This window comes from Gadus macrocephalus, chromosome 19 (genome assembly GCF_031168955.1).
Source record: "Gadus macrocephalus chromosome 19, ASM3116895v1".
NCBI classification, from domain to species: domain Eukaryota; kingdom Metazoa; phylum Chordata; class Actinopteri; order Gadiformes; family Gadidae; genus Gadus; species Gadus macrocephalus.
The window spans coordinates 10,522,059-10,541,862 of NC_082400.1; the positions used below are offsets into that span (position 1 = coordinate 10,522,059).

At 44.1% G+C, this 19,804-nt stretch overlaps 2 protein-coding genes across 2 annotated transcripts in view; both read right to left on the reverse strand.

Moving 5' to 3' along the window:
* Window positions 1-15,784, reverse strand: part of grk3 (G protein-coupled receptor kinase 3) — a 41,095-nt gene extending 25,311 nt beyond the window's left edge. The window contains exons 1-2 of the mRNA XM_060038406.1: window positions 13,713-15,784; window positions 7,186-7,262 (exon numbers count right to left, since the gene is read on the reverse strand). Coding sequence (XP_059894389.1) covers window positions 7,186-7,262; window positions 13,713-13,825 — 190 coding nt within the window. The 5' untranslated portion in view covers window positions 13,826-15,784. The remainder of the gene's footprint in view (window positions 1-7,185; window positions 7,263-13,712) is intronic.
* A 1,386-nt stretch (window positions 15,785-17,170) lies between these two features.
* Window positions 17,171-19,587, reverse strand: cryba4 (crystallin, beta A4). Its single transcript, XM_060038410.1, has 6 exons — window positions 19,474-19,587; window positions 18,753-18,796; window positions 18,442-18,560; window positions 17,962-18,103; window positions 17,621-17,763; window positions 17,171-17,441 (listed from the first exon to the last, which is right to left on the reverse strand). Exons 2-6 carry the CDS (start codon window positions 18,789-18,791, stop codon window positions 17,294-17,296), a joined length of 591 nt encoding a protein of 196 aa, XP_059894393.1. The 5' UTR covers window positions 18,792-18,796; window positions 19,474-19,587; the 3' UTR covers window positions 17,171-17,293.
* Between the last annotated feature and the right edge of the window lie 217 nt (window positions 19,588-19,804).

The following is a 19,804-nucleotide window of genomic DNA, read 5'->3' on the forward strand; positions in this document are numbered from 1 at the left end:
CGCCACACGCAGAGTGCTAGCACCACAAGCTGCCTGTGCTTGCCACACAGAGGGAAACAAGCCGGCTCGCTGAGTGGCCTCAGCGTATGAAGTTACAGAAGCAAATAAAAACGCTGCCCTGTTTATAAACAGCAAACAGGGAGGGAGTGGGGCACGGTTTACTAAACGACAGTGGCAAAAAGATGTTTAGTTTTAGGGTGTGGCCTTTCATTTTTTACCTACATTTCTCTGCTGAGATGAATAAAGTATATCTTATCTTATCTTAAAGCAAAATGCAGAAGTAACGTTTGATACGGAATAGGTTTCGATGCCGATTGACTCAGTTTAGATATGAACTAAGCGGTCTACCGTGAATGTATTCCGAGAACACACACACACACACACAGGCACTTGATGAGGCCGAATATTTAGACTTTATCATAAAGATTGATGTTCTCGGTAAAACCAATTTGTGAAACTGATGGAATATAGGGTGAAAAGCTCAAGGTCCAATGAAAGTCCAACACGGCTTTAGAGTCCCTAATCTGAAATGCATGCGTGCTGAATCGACACCCAGCGGGTTAGTGTAAACTACTGCTACACCCCAGCCAGCACAGGACAGCCTTGAAAGGGCACAGAGGGATGACCCATGTTTTAAAGAAATGTATATACGTTTGAAATGGTAGTTTAAGACGTATCACGTGTAACGTTTACTATGTCGACTTTAGGAGTATAGGGCCTAAAAAAATATATATTTGGTTCCTGTTGGTTGTCAGTTGAGGTCATGGGTAGGTAGGGAATTTATTTTATTTTTTTATTTTATTTTTTCCAGCGGCAGCGAATGATAGGTAGGTTGTTTTCATTTAAAAACGAGAAAATTCGCTCATCCTTGTACAGAATGAAGAGGTGCTGTACCAAAACGTGATTATAGTTTTCATAAAAAAATATATATATATATATTATTTTTTTTTTTTTTTTTTAAAGCTCATAAAATAATTTGGGTCGCACATAAATTGACAGGGTCGGTCGGAAACCGGAACCAAACAATATTTTTTTTTAGGCCTTGTCAAATGTTGAGATGTTTATTCAGGTGCTAAAGCTACATGTTTTGAAACTAGTGAGTGGAACCATTCCTTGTAGCTTTGTCCGGTGGTTTGTGACCATATGATCACAGCCTACCAGTCATTATTTTTTAGTACCATTAAGCAATAATCCAAAGGAAGAGTTTACTGCCCAGTACCATCACGGCATTATTTTAATAACCATATATCTATAGTAGCAAATGTGTCATTTTCTAGTGAAAACACCACTTCTACACGCCTTCTCCTTCATTGTGAAGGACCGTTTTATTAGAATTATTCGTTCTCTCATAGGGTCATTCGAGGCTGAAGTCCCTCTCATTTGTGTGCACAGGTGACTGCCCACATATTCCTGCAACACTATCTCTGGATGAATCCAATGAGCTATTTTTAATCAGGAGCGGAGAGCCCACTCAAAATGCCAACAGTGTGGTTATTGATAGGTATAGCGAAGACCAAAAGAGCTCCAGTTGATGATGTGGAATGGGTTTACACAAGGTCTGCCTGTTGCCCTCTGAGTGATAAGGCCCGGTTGGCTGGGAGGAGGAACCACAAGGTTTAAGGACAAGGCTAGGTTGTCTCTGCCAATGGTGATGTACCTAATGAGAGCACATCACTCAGCACTCACCAAGTTTACAACCGAAAAACGAAGCACATGAACTCAAACCTCTGGTATACTGTTGACGCTAACATCACCGCCTTTCTTTGATGAATTTCTTAAAACTGTTTTATTGTTCCAACTTCTTAATCGCAACACAATATGCATAAATGATTCCAGACTATTGCCATACATTTTTTCTCCAATGATTTCTGCATATGATTACTGTATGCAGTGGAAAGGTTTTCAATTGGTTGCCCTTGTATCATCGTAACCCAGGTGGGTTGGGAGATGCCATACGGTAAGAGAGACATAGCTTTATTAATTTCTCGAGTTGGTAATGAAGACCAGAATATCAAAAGAAGTAGGTTTCAAAGAAGTAGTATGAGCAGAAGGAGCTCAACTCATAGGGGAAATGGATGGGAGGAATCAGGGGTTACAAAAGAATTGTTGACCTCCCAATCTAGTACATATACCAAAGCATTCTGGGAAAGAAGAATCCGGGGGTAAGAGTTAATTTCAAAGACCCCCCCACCATCTCCTCTTGCCTCAGTTCATCACCAATTTTATTCGTTCTTTAATCAATTCTCTCCCTCTTTCTCTCCCTCTCTCCTTCTCTCCCCCTGTCGACAACAAACACGGCGGCAAGCACTGGTCACGTTTCCACAGCAACGGCAGTTGCTTAGCAACACACAACTCTCCATCATCCATTCCAGAAGTCTGACAGATGGAGAGGGAGAATGCCAGGAGTAAAGAAGGGGTGAGGGGGATGAGAAGGCCCTCTAATGGCTTGAAGTGAGGAGCATAAACAAAAGATATCGAGAAAGTTGTAAGAGCTTAAGGGGTAGTGCAAGGGAGTTAACCCGGTATCTTTTGGGCAATGTGATCAGCTTCAGCCGCATTAACAGAAGTAGTGTTAACACAGTTTGATTTGAAACCACCATAACAACATACTGTGCCTTTTAGTCGGGTGGTGCCTCGCTACCCAGAAGCCCCAGGCTCCTAAACTCAGTAGATTTGGGTTTGTGTCAATCACACCCATCACCATGAAAAATAACAACTTGGGTTGGGGCTATTCCCATTTCGAAGGGTCTAGATCGCCCCATGATTGACAGCCGGGCCCCACCCTAATGACAACCGGGCCCCACCCAAGGAAGGTAGTGAAGTAACGAACGTTTTGCAGCAGGAAGTAGGAAGACGGGGAAGACAGACACATGTTGCAATACCATCCTATCCCCAGTTAAAGCATTTCAAAGAGTTTTAGAGCAGGGTTTCTGCATATGGCAAAAAAAATGAATATTAATTAAGCATTAAATTCTTTCAAAGATGTAGACCTTGAGCATTATGTAATCTAATGCATGTATGTATGTAATGTCAATTATATTTAAAAATCGAGCCGGAGTTAGCATTTTGTGGAGGCATGATTTGTATTCCAACGTGTTACCTAACAATCTTGCTGGTCTCGCTGCCTTGTAATGAGGCCTTCTGTGAATGTCAGTTACACCGTTGCTCACATGTGAACCCTCAAAATAAAACTTGGCGATGATGTGAAAGCTAATTAAAAATCATACATTAGCCTACAAATACACACAACTTTATATACTTCCTTTATAAGGCTCCTAAGAAAATACAAAATCGCTTACATTGCAATACAAAAAAGGTGTGCAATGAATGTTTACAATGCAGGGTTGCAGACCTTTTCATTGGAGTAAGGCAGCCTTGTAAGGTGAGTGTGAACCATGATAGACTTATGACGTTGGTTTTGCAATTGCATTTGAACTCTGAAACCCCAGTGGTAGTTCCAGTACTGAAAGACTGGTCCAACACAATGCAAATTCATGCTAGTCATGCTAGGTAAAGCTCCCGGCAGTAAAGCATGATTATCAAGTGAAAGGATGAGGCTGCAGTGGATTTAGCTTGGCTCTTTGTCAACAGGGCCAGGTAAAACGAAAAATATTCGTTTTACCTGAAAACGCATTTATCCTACTGACAAGCACCGTTGGGCTACTTATCGGCAAATAGCCAGCTTCTTGGTGAAATCTGTTTAAGGTTAACCACATAGAAGCTGCCTTTCAGCAGCCTTTAAAGTAAAGTGCACCTTAATTGGCATGACCATGCAGTGTCTGGATTGTGGCTAGGCTTACATTTTGAACAGCAGTTACGCATTTATCTATCTACCTCTCTATCTCTCTCCTCTTCCAATTCCTATTTCCAATATTAACCACTACTGAAAAAGGATGAACGAGTCTGAGAGTCAAAGTACCATCTACTTCCAAATGGTTCTCGCTATGCTACCATGTTATTTCCACCATTGTCTTTTCCTTCATAAAATCAACTGAAAACGGCAGCATCCAATATATATATAATAAAAAAAAAAACACCTGCAAAATCTGACAAAGTCAGTCACAGCGGAACAGGAGGAGAACTCGGGTTGAAAGATTATGACTTGAAGAATGCGACTCAAGGATTAGCCGTAGCACGCTACGCTGTGCGCCTTGTTGTCTTGACGTCTCGGGTGCAGCGAGACACAGCCCGGCGAGAAACGTGAAGCATCGGCGGCGGCGGCGGCGCCCGAGCGACGGCAGGGCGAGACGAGCGAGAGAGAGCGAGAATTACCGCAGTCCCCCAACTCTCTTGGGGGGGGGGCGCACCGGGGCCGGGAACAGTAAGTAAACCTAGAAGATGCCTGGAGGGGGCCGAGCGCGGGTCCCCAGGTACACTCGCTCACCACCACACTCTCCGCGTGACAACGGCGGATGAGGAGGACTGTTGGAGCCGTTGGAACCAAGGCGTTGGGGAGGGGGGGGGGGGGGGAACAGGAAACAGGTGACTGCATACTGAACCGCTGTAAGATGGCTGTGGCTTACATTGGACGCAGAGGCGACACACCGCCTCAGACACAAAGCTCTCGCGGATGTTAAAAGAAAACATGTCAGGCGAACTAAGCCGATCAGTACGTGGAAAATTGACTTGATCAATCGGGGTGTGTCCTGGTGGAATCATAGGCTCAGATCAAACCATACTTCCAATGGTGTGAGAAGGTGGGTACACAAAAGAAGTATGCTCCACTACCATGCCCACCGAACAGTTTGTTAGCACTACACCGTTTGACCCGAGTAAACCTGACAAAAAGAAAACACCCGACAATGACATGTATCAGTGGCGCGTAGCAGCGCATGATTCCAATGGCAACCCAACATCAACACAGAGCTCACCTCAAGATGTTTATCCTCTGTCAACGGAGCTGCAATGATTCCCAGATATACTGGAGCAAATTGAATCACTCTGCATAATCAGTTTAAACAAGTAGGTTAGCTCATGGAACAGTGGTTCTCTCACCGAAAATGGGTCCATCCTACAGATAACGATTGACTTTAATTGAGAATAAGCCCTCAACACAAAACAGCCATTAAGCATGGAAACAAAGTCATTCATCAGTATCATTTTAATAAAAAAGGAGGGCCAGGGTGGAAAAGCACAAATCAAACTAAGTTCTAGCCTGTGTTCATGTACTTTCCCCTACACAGCATCCTTGGCTGTGGTAAGTGAACAGTGATATTAAACCTGCACATCGGTTCATTTGCGCTCCCATAAGCGGATCTGCCCACATCCTACCCTTCAGCAGAGGCAGATCTATCCGCCCACCACCAGTCTAGCATGCATCTAAAAGGCCCACTTTCTCATATGCAGCCTACCCACCTACCATTACTACATAGTTCACAGGACGAAAGTGTGGTTTCACACCTGGATCGGCCTGCAGAACTCCAAAAGTGAAACACCAGTGTCCTATTTACTGACATGGACCCTGTGTATTTCTAAAAAGCCAACAACACCTCACCCTCACCCACTCGTGTTTCGCTATGAGAGGATGCGGGGCCTGCGCTGTGGGGCATGTTCAATGAAAGTTCTCAGCTACATACGGCATGGGCCAATCAGATCTCAAAAAAGCGTGGGACCAGGTCCCCGTCTAATCCCCTAAAACGTGTGACATCAAAAACGCTGACGGCTAAGGCGGTTGGCCAACGAAAAGTAACGACTTGGCAAGAACCAGGCGACTCCGTGGGCTAAAGGCCGTCGGTCTACATTGATATTCTCTGGACAGAGCAGAGAATGGAGGCAAAAGAGCAGGATCGTGAGCCCCGGCCTAGCCCGCCTTCAGCTCTGTTTGGTATTTAGAGAGATTTTTACCCAGTCTTATTAATTATTCAATAAATACTGTTTCACAAATTACATTTTGTAACAAATTGTTCTTGTACACATAGCCTTTCCGAGTGACCACGAGTTTTGTGTTCGAGAATAACTGGTTGTATTCCTCGTGGTGACAATTGGTACATTTTCCCTTTCGTTGTATGTTTGTTAGGTCTGGCTTTCCATCAGAGGTCAAGCTGTTGGGGACTACAAACGGCATAAATGTTATCTTTTCTATAAATACAAAAAGGAGAAGATGAGTTGCTTTGTCAGCCCTGGAAGACAGAAAGACTCACAGAGAGGGGTGCCAACTGGGCCGTAAAATAATGGAACATTTCAAGCAAACCACGGCGTTATCATTTGCTGATAAAATTGGTTCCACGTTTCTAAGAGTCAAAAAAATTATAATAATGGGAACCGCCACAAAATCACCTCTTTAATCCTCAGCTCTTGTGGAGTCATTCGGTGCACATGTCACATAATTATTGAATTATTTTGTTTTGGCAATGCAAACACATTATCTTTTAGAGTTATCTGTGTAACCATCTAATAATCAGTAATCAGTACACAATTTTGAGCAGTCCTATGGGGTTAGTAAGTTTGCACCGATTTGTAGTTCAAATTTGTAGTTTTTGTTTATGGGGAACGCTAGATAGCTAGCTTGTTTCCATCTGTTGGACCCAACAAATCTGCTCCTTTCATTAAAAATCTGTAGAAGTAACATTTAAATCAAAAGCGTCAGAATAAAGGTCACTCATAATAAGCGACTGTTGTGAAAGGGTCCAGGGAATAGGTGCGTGCATAGACTGTTGCCCCCCCCAATACCCTGTTCGAACAGTCAGCTGGACCGAGGCGAACGTTTTAGCCTGCTACCAACTAGCCAGGAAGCAGAGCCTATTACAACAGCTTTGTTGTTCAAAACCCTTCACTAATAATAGGTCAACTTGAATGTGCTTAAGACGATTGCCATATTTAGGCCTAAACTGCCAGCCATAATGCCCATGTTCCAATCAAAGTCAAATGGTGAATCTTTGAAGTTGCATATACACACAACCACTTAAACTCACCATAACCGTAAGCCGTGAACATGATTGAAACAAAAAAATGCTTTTTGTGTTCAGTTTATGCAACAGGTTAATTCACCATAACCGTAAGCCGTGAACATGATTGAAACAAAAAATTGGTTTTTGTGTTCAGTTTATGCAACAGGATGTCTTGACAGACGTTACGGATTGAATTTCAAATTGAAGCCTTACAGAGGTGCCACTCTTATTCAGATTCAACCACAATCAAAATCACGGCACTCAGCCCGTGGATGATTGGAACCGCAGCGAGACTTACCTATCTTCTGGTTGAAGACTTTGTCAAACGTCAGCTCATCCCTCTCCTCCAGGTACTTCTGCATCACACTGCGAATACTGGAGACACACAAGAGATATGGAAGCGGGTTAAAAAAAAAAAGGAAACACAATAACAACAAAGAAAAAAACAACCTTTATGAGCCGAAAGCAGTAGCTCACTCCCAGAGAACGGCAGCAATACCCAGAGGCTCAAGCCACTGCCTACTCCACCTCCACCCGGGATCCGAGCCTAGGTTTAGGACTCTCCCCTCCACCACCTGTCCCCTGTTAATATCAAACTGTGGGGAGGGAAGGAGGGAAGGTGACACATGGGAGGCCAGTAGGGAAGAACTACACGCTACCCCAGGAGAGGGTGTTAATTAGACCCGAGCTGGGGAGAATGAATCAATTAGCACCCCCCTCCCGATTTACATTGCAACCACATCACACACACACACACTTTGGGGCCTCTCAAATTAAAAAGAATTACTTGAAAGAGAAAAGTCAGTAGTGAACTCACTATGAAACTTACATTTACTAACTAACAATGTCACCAGGTGAACACCCTATGAAAACGTTATGTGCTGCTAACAAGGTTACCAGTGGACGTCAGCGTGTAATTTAGTTGAAATCTAAGTGAAGTTGCGTGACCTGAGCGGAGTTTGAAGGACGTGGATTTTTGTACAGAACCCTCCCCCACCCGCACACACCTCCACCTACACACTCCCCCACACACACTCCCCCACACACACACACACACACACACACACACACACACACACACACACACACACACACACACACACACACACACACACACACACACACACACACACACACACACACACACACACACACACACACACACACACACACACACCAGCAAAGGTGATGAGGTTCCTCATTTGAATGTACACCAGTTCTCAACCCAAACTCAATAACAGTGCTCTCTATCAAGTCCAACTGGCTGTGCAACTGTGTGACATGAAGGAGCGTTTACTCGGCCGGCTGGGTGGCGTGAGTGGGAGGGGTTTTGGGACTGTTTGTAAAGAAGAATGTAAACAAAGAGGGGCAGGCTAGACAGCATTCTGTATTTTTTTTATGTATCAAGGATAGGATGTGAATTTATTGATTACATCACATGACTGAAACAACTATCGATCAGCCTTGACTACAGATATGATAATCTGGCAGGGAACGGGTCATTTTAAACTACGAGTGAGTTTATTATATATTTAGGCTTTAAGTGAACAAGCACAGTTAATCCAAAAAAAATAAGACTGTGCAGACAGTCTCTAACACCATCAACAGATGCTTTGTAACATCCCAACACATGGGGTATAAATAGCCTTTTAGGAATTCCAATACCAAGTTTGTTCGTTTTATTAGCAGCGTACACTAATTCAGTGGGTAGCCTTCTGGAGAAGTCCATTCAAACTTGGGAGAAAGGTGCTCATCTAGCTACAATTATTTCATATGTGGCACATGTGCTGCGCTATAAGCTAGGCATAGTGGTTAGCATAGCTGCCAAACAGGAAGGATTTGACTGTGCAGTCTGCCTACCCCTGGGGGTATAGGCCTCCGGATACTGCAGTTACGCCTACCATCAACGTAGCATGGCACCAAAGAGATGGCGCTAATCTTAAACACACATTAAATGAATAAGGACTGTATCTTTACTTGGAGATGGGGTAAAATGTTGGTTGCAGTGAGTTTGATTGCCCAGTTAACCATTTAGTAAATGACTAGTGTCTTAACATCTAACGTACAAATTTTAAGCTACCGCAACCTCGCCTTCTCCCACACTAGTGAGAAACAATGTAATGCATTTGGATTTTCCACGTCTGCTAGACTGGTTGGTACCAAGCACAGTAACTGTCACTTCTGTAATGCTGGTGATGCTGAGAAAATTCCAACCATCTGCCACCAAAACATAAAAAAAATTGAATAATTGGACTTGATCTGAATATTTCTGTCACGTAGCAACCATTACTAAACTTAGCAACAAACCTCCGACAGCTGTTGCAGCTAAACACATTTTCCTCTAATTTTGCTTTCCCAAAACATTAAAATACAAATTCTGCCCACAATGTGGACCGGGTCACAAAAACTGCCGTTTGTTATTCTTTAAATCAGCTGGTTCAATGGAACACATTCTCCTCAAATGATGTGTTTCCAATTAGAATTAAAAGGTAGACCCAAAAAAGAACAGCCAAATATTCGATCCAATCAGACACTGATAATAGATAATTGGTTTATTGTAAATTGAAAAAGGAGGGAGAAGACATAATAAAGACTTTTGTTATTGAAACTTGACCACTGCATGTTCACTGGCAAGCAATAGGCCAGTGGCAAAGTGCAGTTACACTTGGTTCTAGATCGGGTTGTGGTGGACCTTGACTGCTATGAAATATTGTTAGACACACCACTTTCCACCCATAAATAAAAACAATTATTAAATGCCGTCGATGCTAGTTTACACATCATTGTACATTTTATTGGATACCATATATGAAACAATTGAATGATTGTCGTGTATAGCAAACAGCATATCCTCTGTTGATTTTAAGTTAATAAATCACTGCTGGGGGCTGGCTGCTGTGCGGTAGTGTTGGGACATGAGGGGGGTATGGTGGCCTTAAAGGGGACTTATTATACCACCAGGTGTGAGTGTGATTAGCCTTACAAGCTGTTTCGAAAATCTGCCTAATATGACATCACTAGTGGGTGTGTCCACCTAGATCTGTGCTGGATAGATCTATCTACCAGCCTACCCAGTGGACTGAAGTAAACATTGCTCATCTATCCAGCACAGATCTAGGTGGACACACCCACTAGTGATGTCATATTAGGCCGATTTTCGAAACGGCTTGTAAGGCTAATCACACTCACACCTGGTGGTATAATAAGTCCCCTTTAACAAAGAGTCCATGAGGAAGGATTGACAACATTCAACTATTGGTACTGGTGCGCCTATATGACCTTGGTTCGAGCAAAGTTTTCTTGCTGTGATGCGTGTTTGTGAGGCCAACCAATCAGAGAACCTTGTGTCATCAGCTAATGTCTGATCAAGAAGTTTTGTATCCGGATATACAGGAAATCAGCGTTATGAGACATGTTCACTATTTGATTTGTAATCTGGTGTTGGTTAAGTATTGACCGGTTCAAGTACTTGGTCCGCAGTTAGACCATACCCGTGGAGTTTCCGTGATTATACCAGCCCCAACCCCCAACAAAAGCGTGTCCGACACTTGCTACCATCATAATGCATTTTTTGCACATACGAGTACCAAGTTCTGCAAATGTAACTGTTAGTGATTAATTGAAAGAATGCAAGAAATTAGTTTTCATTCAAAATGTTATCCATCATTTAAGAGGGATCGATTAAATTCACCATGATACAATTGGTGAATTATTTATAATTATATATATATGTATAGGAAAATAAAGAGTAGTGTAAGGTAGTAAGTAAATCCTTAATGTCGTATAATGTCAAAAATATAGCAACCAATACTCCAGCCTAGTTAACGATCCAACATTAGGAGTTCATGTCTTTTATTAAAAGAGGTCCCTCTAACATCAGTACAACCTCCACCTTGTCAGAACGCGTAACCGCACAAACTAAAAAAACGACCATACATGAAATAGCGCCTATTCTTGCTCATGCCGTCTTCGCAGAATGATTTCAGTTCTGCTGGGTAACATTCAAAAGGTTGTTCCCCTCATCTCTGCCCCGTTTCTCAGCGCCTCCAATGCTTACAACTGTGCTGTCAAAGTCTCACCCCACTGCCAGCAGGCAAGGCCCTGTGCTCGGGAGAATGTAGCAGCACCACGCTAGCTCCAACTGCCCCCCCCACCCAGCCACCCACCCACCCCCCGCGCAAAACACACGGCTGAAGGCACGCGGGCTATGCATGGATAATAGTATGTATACTAGCACATATTCAAACAGAGTGAGCCGGGTATGCAATGTCTACTAGGAGATAACCAGTTCTGTTCTGTACTTTATTAAAAGGCATAAATCCAGCTTGATGTTTGCATTAATGATTCATGCAGCAGCAGTTGTAAACAACCATTATCATGGGAGAAGTACCCATTTATGTGGAATACAAGTGCGGCGAGTGCTGTGAATTTTGAGGGCTAAAGCCACAGGAAAGATCTGCCCAATTTGTTCTAATGTGATTTGTTTTTGGACAATGGAAGTCACCCAACGGTTTGAGTGTTAGACAGTGATGGTTGTGACGAGGGAAAGCACATATTTTCTATTATCAGCTCATTAAAAGGAAGAAGGTATTAAGAAAACAATGACTTGAGGAAAAAATAATGAGTTACTACAATTGACTTGACAGCTAAAACAATATATATATATACATATTATACAGTTAGCTTCATGTGTATTCACACAATGTTTTTTTGTGCCTCAGTTGGCCAATGTGCTAGCCTGACTGAATCTCAATACAATATGAGGCCATTGAAGTTATTCTGTTTTCTGGTATCGGCCTACTTCAGTGACCACCATGAAGATCTTACCGCTTCCTAGTCAAAGACAGCGTCCTCTTATCGGGGTTATCGCTTCTTAAGGCTGTGGGCGTAGCGATACAGGTGTGGACAACATCAACAGAGGGGGACTGATTTAAGTACTTAACCTGATGCCAAACACGGAGGAAGAGTAATTATACAATTAAGAAGGAAACAGGCAGATGATGCAGCCCTGGTCCACAGTCTTGTTCTTGTGTATTTAATTAAAAAGCACAACTGCATACTATTTCAAATATGCAAATAAGCCTTTCATCAACTGTACATATCTGGTTTAAGCTTTAACAGGGATTGGCCATTTCACAAGTAATCGTTACTAGATGCAAGTGCATTACCACAGCAAAGTTTTTGGATAATGTGCACAGCATGGGGGTTTCCTCAGTCAAGGTTCTGAATGTGTACTGCCATAATTGGAGGTGGGGAAACATTTTAACATAAATAAGGCCTATATTTGAGAAGAATTAACACTTAATAATGCCTAGCCTACTGCAACTGTCCTGGACTTACAGGGTAGCAAATGCACTTTTCAGGCCTATATCTGCGCGTGTCTCCTTAGCAAAACAAAAAAAGCTATTCTTGTGTCTTGCATTCAGTCACATACAGTTAAATAACAACGTTAAGATGTTGAAGGATTTGTCAGTAGCCTGTAAATCTTTTACGCTTGGTATAAAGTTCAAAATGGTTGGTTTAGGTATTTGGTTAAGGTCAATTATTTGTCGATTAGGAGGTTGCTATGGTTAAGGGTTTAGTGTGGAGACGGTCAGGGGTTAAGGGAAGACATCTGGCCAGAGCTGCTGGCACCGGAGCCTGGGGAGCCGGTTCTGGCACTGATGCTCTAGTACCAAGGCGGGGACGCGAATACAGAAAGGCAAAGGGGGGCCTCTGCATCACTGTGTTGATTCTAGTACGGTGAATAGTAAATACCATAACAGATCATACACAGAATTGCAAAATGGCCAATTTGATCCATAATCTCTAATCTTGGATCTCTAATCCTATATATAATCTAGCCTGTAAACAATTAGGACCAGTATGTCCTAACAAGGTAAATTACCATTTGTGACATGGGGTCCACAAAACGGGTCCACTGCATAGGTCAAGAAAAATGAATACATCCGACATGGGGGTACAGGAGAATCTACTGACAGCCAATGTATAGTAGAATTGTATGCTACCACATCATAAAACCTAATGGAACAATCGATATTCTTTTTAAACGACACTGCTAGGCCAAAACCTTTAAAACGCTTAAGCCAAGTCAAATATAGAGCTTGGTCGAAGCCCAGAACCAATACAATGCACACCAGTGAAAAAATTAAGGAGACATCGGATTGATTTTGTGGCAAAGTAAGCGAACGATAAAAAGGGTAGAGTTCAAGTTACCCAACAGCCATATCCTGACCCTGGAATGGAGAGCCTCAGCTAGTTCTGGTACAATGACATGGCGGTTTGCACGACAAATGCCCTTTATATTGTTGAAGTTAAATAGATGAAACGAAATAAATGTTTCGTTGTAATTCCTTTTGGACTGCATCCAATTGGGCCATTGCACTGGTAATATCGAGGCGGAGGGGGGGGGGTAGATATGACTACGATTGAATCGTCTCCCCTTCAGGAAAATACAGTCGGATATCAGACATTAGAGAAGCCAGTTTCACATCTCATCGTCAGAGCTTTTAAGCAGCAGGTTAAGCAGCAAAAAGCCAGCTGTCAAAGACTAACGGTGAACGAACACCCATGCAAATTAGCCTTATAAGCAGCACTGGATGCGAAGCACATACATTTAATGTTATTTAAAAATCTCTCACTCTTTCTCTCTCTCTCTCCATCGACTGATTGCTCAAGTGTCGTATTTCAATTAATAAATAAAGCATCTCACAGACTGTTAAATCGGGCATCCATCTCCTTGATCACCACACTATTAGGATGACTGGTTAAACGGATGACTGACGGACGAGCACCGCGGTGCTGTTCTGGTGGAGATCTGGTTACCTGGGTTCAGGGAGGATGATTTTCTTGCTCGCCCGGGCCGCTGGAGTAGACTTGCTCTTCTCCATCGCCATCAAGTAGCTGACATCGGCGAGCACTGCTTCGAGGTCCGCCATCTTCAGCCCCGGACGACCGAATCGATGCCAGATATCACACGGGGAATGGGTTGAAGAGGTTATAAACACGAATGTCGCCTTATATTACCAACACCCGGGGCCCATGTGCATGACGGAGAGCTTTGTGGATGGCAGGGAACACCATCAGCCGGAATGTCGTTGGCTCAAAAGCGTGTTATTCGGTACACTCAGTTTCAAAACACATCATTGTGTGGCTGAGAAGGGGGGAGACATTGATGAGTGAACGTGGATTGTATAGGTTGCTGTGTGGTCGTCGTCGTCGTCGTCGTCAGAGTAGTTGTACTTCCCCAGAGATTCAGGCATCGCAGTGACACGGCATAACGGGGAAATGTCAATGCAAATGTTGCATTTAAATGCAGCTTGCGATCACGTTAATGGCCACCGCTGCCCCGGACTCTGCTGGTTGGCGATGGGCTCTGCCTCGACCAGGTAGGTCTCAGAAGAGGGTTAGCAGAGGAGCACTGTCCAGTCCTACAGGTCCTTGGACATCGTAGGTCCTACTGGGAATGATGTCCATCCATGAATGATGCGCCCCACTGATCGGTACGTCTAGGGGGGGGGGGGGTAGATGTTTGTAAATGGGAGAGCGATTGTTTTACAAAATCAGACAAAATAACGAATCAACAGTGTATGGCCGTTCGCTCAGATAATAACCCGAAACCCAGAGAACCCAGCTCCGTTCCACTTGAATAAAGACACGTGCAAACACGGCCAGTGAGTCACGTCAAGAGGGGTTGTGTTGAAGTTAAGGAGAGATTCCCAGCACGGCTGTTGTTTATGTTGCCATCGTTGTTGGCTTCCTGTGTAATGTTCCTTATCGGCTCAGCGATCACCCGAAAGCTCTCCCGAACGGTGCTGTTCAGCAGAGCGACCTGGCACTGTGTCCAGTCCAGGGAGACGGGACGAGCGCACAACAACAAGCTGCTACATCCACACGTAGCCCGACCATTTACTTTCTATAACGTCGGAAACAACGATATGTGGGTAGTCGACGAGCTAGCCTGCACGGCTGCTAGCGAGGACGAGGAGGCTAACTCGCTAGCCAGCGAATAGAAAATTACCTCCCACGGTTCCACCATTCGGAAAATGTATATATTTTTTAAATTATTTAAATGCAGTGCTGTTCGCCTAAAAGCGTTCTCGTTGCTAGTAGCAAGTAGTGTCCTGATGTGGCCAGCTAGCAGCTACGACTCCTGGCTCGACGTCCGCCAGCGATGTGCGGTAATAACGTTCAACCACCAGCGGGTGGAACCGCGACTCGACCCGGGAGGAGGTCTTCAAGTCTTCAGAGGCACGGTCGTAAAAATCCAAAAGGTTTTATGAAGATTGGTAACACGGCACGAAATAATCCATAATTGCCTCGTTAAGCAGAGCGCTGGGGGGGGGACCCTCCTCGCTTGGAGACCCGACACAGAGCGACTGACGGCGGGAGGGTGGCGCGGCGGTGACGCGTGATGATGGAGGGGTGGGGGGGTGCGTTCCAACATAGAAACTGGATCGCTTGGTTAACGCAATAACTTTTCTTCCTACTCTCCGCCGTCGTTTGACAGTCGTAGGGCGGTTGGACCTGGAGACCGGGGTCGTGAGCAGCTCATCGGTTGCGAAATGGTGACGATGTCTCAGCTTCTGCACTGTACCCGACGTAATCCTTCCCTTAAAATATAAAATAAGAACCAAGCACTACGACGCGTTGAGCACGCTTCGGCCAACTGGAGCGAGAAACACTATTCGATCGCCAGGAAAAGAACGCCTCTTCGTATGCCGTCCATTCGTTCGCAAACTAGCCGTCCACAACTAGAGTTTGATTGTTTTAGCTCCAATACGGCACGTATCATTGGAAATCCGCTTCAATAGATTCGAATGTATTTAAGTAGCTGTGTGTTGTAGGCTACAGCCTGCTTTGTGGTTTAACTTCCTCCCACTGCGGCGGAGTTGCTCGCAAAACGCGGAGCTGGATGATGACCAGAGCGGAACCGAATACATGTGTTACGTTAATTATTCACTTGTTGTTGTGACGGTTCAACGTTTAATCCAAATAATTGTATTGTTTTTATATAATGGCATGCAATGGCGCGGGAAATCCTTTTGCATGGTAAAAGATGTAGACCCATGAGTCGTAGCATTTCCTAGGCTATTTTTAATTGGGATATCATTTTGCCAACATGTTGTTAGTGATTTCTTAAGTGACACATAGGCTTACTCGTGCAGTAGGCAAGTCATTACACTAACATAATTACACGTCGTAATCGTGTATACATGAGCGCAATGGATCAAAATGAGATCTGCTATGATACGCTCCAACCATCCGTTGGATGTTGGCGTTAATCGCTTTCTCCTCCCACCACAACCAAATTGTTGCCCTTATAGTGCATGGTCATTGATGGGGTGGCTATAACAATGTATTTCAGTTCATGTCCAATTAGCTATTTATTATAGAAAATAAGCGCCATCTCCTGTTGGGCAACGAAAATTGCAGATTATTAAAATGTGAGCTAATTAGAAAAAAATAATGCATGCATTTGGTTTTATCTGCATCGCATAAATGATTTCTTTTTGCTACATAGTCATATTTTAAATGGAGTCTCTTATGTTAAGTTTACATCATACTGACTGTCCACATACAATTCGGAAGTAATCAAAAACGCAACAACCAAAACATTAAATCATCGCATATACTCTTTGATTTGTCTTTGTTTCAGAACATTGATAAAGACAGTTAATGTTTTGTATTAACTACTTTGGACGATGAGAATTGTTCACTAGAGTTATAGGTGCTTTGACTTTGACTAGGTGCTTTGACTTTGACTAGCTTTTGTTTGTTTAGGCCTATCTTACATTCAGAATGGACACCATGTGACTGTACAATAAAGAAACGTTTGGCTCAATAGTGCTTCTGCTTAATATTAGCCTTCCGCAGATAACATTTTGTTATCAGCCCCCTTTGTGTGTGTGTGTGTGTGTGTGTGTGTGTGTGCGCGCGTGTGTATACCTATTGGTTTTATATTCAATACCTTTAAGCCACTATTTTTTTTGTTTCTTGTATTTACTTAATTTTATTTATATTACATAGTCATTCCAGACCACATTCCTAGTATGAGCAAACTTAACCTGGCAATAAACCCCATTCAGAATCGGAATCCAAACGATTAGTCAGTGTTAAACTGATTAATTAACAATTGATAAGGCTGCATTGAACAAGCTAACAGAAACAATCTGCTTGAAACCTGTCCAATCCTGTTTGGCGTAGTGTGTTTCTGGTGTATTTCCCTATCTATCAGATTACTCAGTCAAATGAAGCAAACCGATTAAAGAGGAAAGCAGTGATGTTTTGGAAAGACAATTTATTCAGCGTTTTTCGAAAGCAGTTGGGGAGGGGGCATCATTTGGGAGGGGGGGGTGGGGGGGGGTCATCAGGGAGGAGAGGCGAAGAAGGTTGCATGAGGAGGTTTACTGCTGAATGCGGCGGATGGACTGGATCTGGGGAGTCTGGGAGTGGGAGCCGAACTCCCTGAAGTGCTTGTACTCCCCGCAGTGACGATCACACTCCATGATGTACTGGTATCCACGGTAACCGGGATACTGGTAGCACACAAAGCTGTTACGAAAATCAGAGCGAGACGTGCGACAGTTAGAGAGAGGGAAGTAGTAGTGGACGTGGTTATTGTGAAAGAGGGTTCTAACAGGGCTCACGTGAAACCCAGGATAACACAACCGAGGGAGTCGTAATATTTGAGCGAAAGTCAAAGAAAGAGGTGGTGGGGAGGGGACACTTACGCTCCGGACTGCACCCTGAGGGATCCAACCTCGTTGTTGCACCAGCCCATGGCCTGCAGGGAGGGGTAGTCGTCGCTCAGCTCTCCCTTGCGGGCCAGGAAGTTCTCACGCTCGTAGATGGTCATTCTGCACTCCCTGTGGTTCTGTACACACAGACACACACACACACACACACACACACAGACAGTTCCCATTGATTACAGGATTCTATTAACTTCATAATGGTCAAGTCATTTGGTGAACAGCATGTAGAGTATGTCTGGGTTGGATGCAGATTGAATCCATCTCAATGATGATGAAAGGGAAAGGCATATCGGTTTCAAGTTATAATTTGGACTCACAGCGCAGGCAATGGGCCTGAAGGAGGTCATCCTCTCGATGTGGTAGGCGTTGCTGCCGCCGAAGGCGTCACACTGGGGGTACTCGCCCCTCTCCAGGACAAACTGCTGTCCCTGGTAGGAGGCGTGCTCGTAACCGACCCAGCTGGAGAAACACAGGGGGAAGAGGAGTGTGCATTAGGCTACTTATTCAGGGAAAGGAAGTCATGCTAAGTGCCTTACAGTGGATTTTGTGAAATATATGGCCCTTAAGAGCTGGTCATGGATCTGACCAACTAGGAGCCTACAGGTGGGATCAGGGAATTCTGGGATCGAACCATGTATCTTTTGGCTAAACACTAACCACTACACCCACTAATTAAAGACCCCAATCAGTTGTATTGTGAAATTTCCTCAGTGTATTTTGTTAGCACTGATGGCAGATGTGTAGCACTAATGGTAGTGTTCTGAATGCTTTTCGTAGGCGCATCTGGGTTAACTTACGCGCCACTCTCCACTCTCAGGGAGCGGACAGTCTCGAAGCCGAACTCCATGACATTGCAGCACTCGGAGGTGAACTCGTGGCGACGGCCCTGGAAGCACTCCTCGTCGAAGACAATGATCTGAGCAAGGAAAAGGTTTTGTAAAAATTTGGAAACCAAAAATGGTTGAGTGAAAGGTTGCCTTAGCTTTGTGTCCATGCTTCAGCTACATTGCTTGTATTTTTCGTGACTTCACAACGAAGACTATGAATGCTATAGTTTGAATAACTGTAAAACCCTTGTGATATATTTTCCTCAAGACCACAGTCTCACCTTCCAGTGGCCGGAGAACTTAGTGCAGTGGTGAGTCATTTTGGCTGTAAAAGAGAAGGAGAAATTGTTCAGAGATTGGGACATACCCGGACTACACAGTAAAAGAAGGCTTCAATTTACACAACAATGTACAAAGTGGTCAAATTGGTTTGCCGGCTGCTTGGTAAACAAACCAAACCAAAACATGTGTATACGTTATCAAGTTTCACTGAACATAACACCATAGAACAGCTTGTAATATCAAGCAGAAGGAGAGCTACACAATGTTCCTCCCAGTCTAGTTTTGCTTATTACAGGCAATATTATGCCTGGGTTACTACTGTGTGGAAGGGAAAACTGCCCTCTCAACTGTTTTATGTCTGATTACACAGAAATATCAGCTATATATTAACAGTAGGTTAAAGGGTAAACCTGAATGCATAATCGCTGGACTAAAAGCTTCAGAGTCAGAATAGTAGTTAAAAATAGTTTACAGAGAAATAGAGTTAACTATCCCTTCCTGTTGTGCCCCATCTCGCCTTCTACTGGCCCTCGTTGGATTCAGGCCCTCGTTGAAATCCTTTCCCCAGCGATATGAACCCTCAGCACCCATTAGAACCAGTGCCTTAGGGCCTCTGGAGCCTGGGGTGGTCGGCAGTGCTGATGGCCCCGAGGGAGGGTGTGTGGTGTGGGGTCTGCTACCCTGGCCGAGTGTGGGGCAACAGAGGGGACTGGGACTCACCTTGCTTGGATGTCCTTGGGAGGTCCTGATGTGAGTGATGTTGGTTGTTCGGGCCCCCACCCTTTTAAAGCCTCCTCTGGCAGCCGGCCATGCTGAAAGCCCCAGGTCAGCACAGGGGGCGGAGCCTTTTTTGTCTATCCGGACAAAAGCTAGGGGGTGTGGATAGTATAGTTGGAGACAGAAGTGCAGACACTACAGTATCAACCTGAGCGAAACAGTGTTGGAAACACATATACGTTGTATCGTTAGGACATATAGTTAATGGTTTATAGGTGACCAAGTAAGCAAGGGCCTTAAAGGCATGGGCATGAAGAGCCAGCAAGTTGGCTTT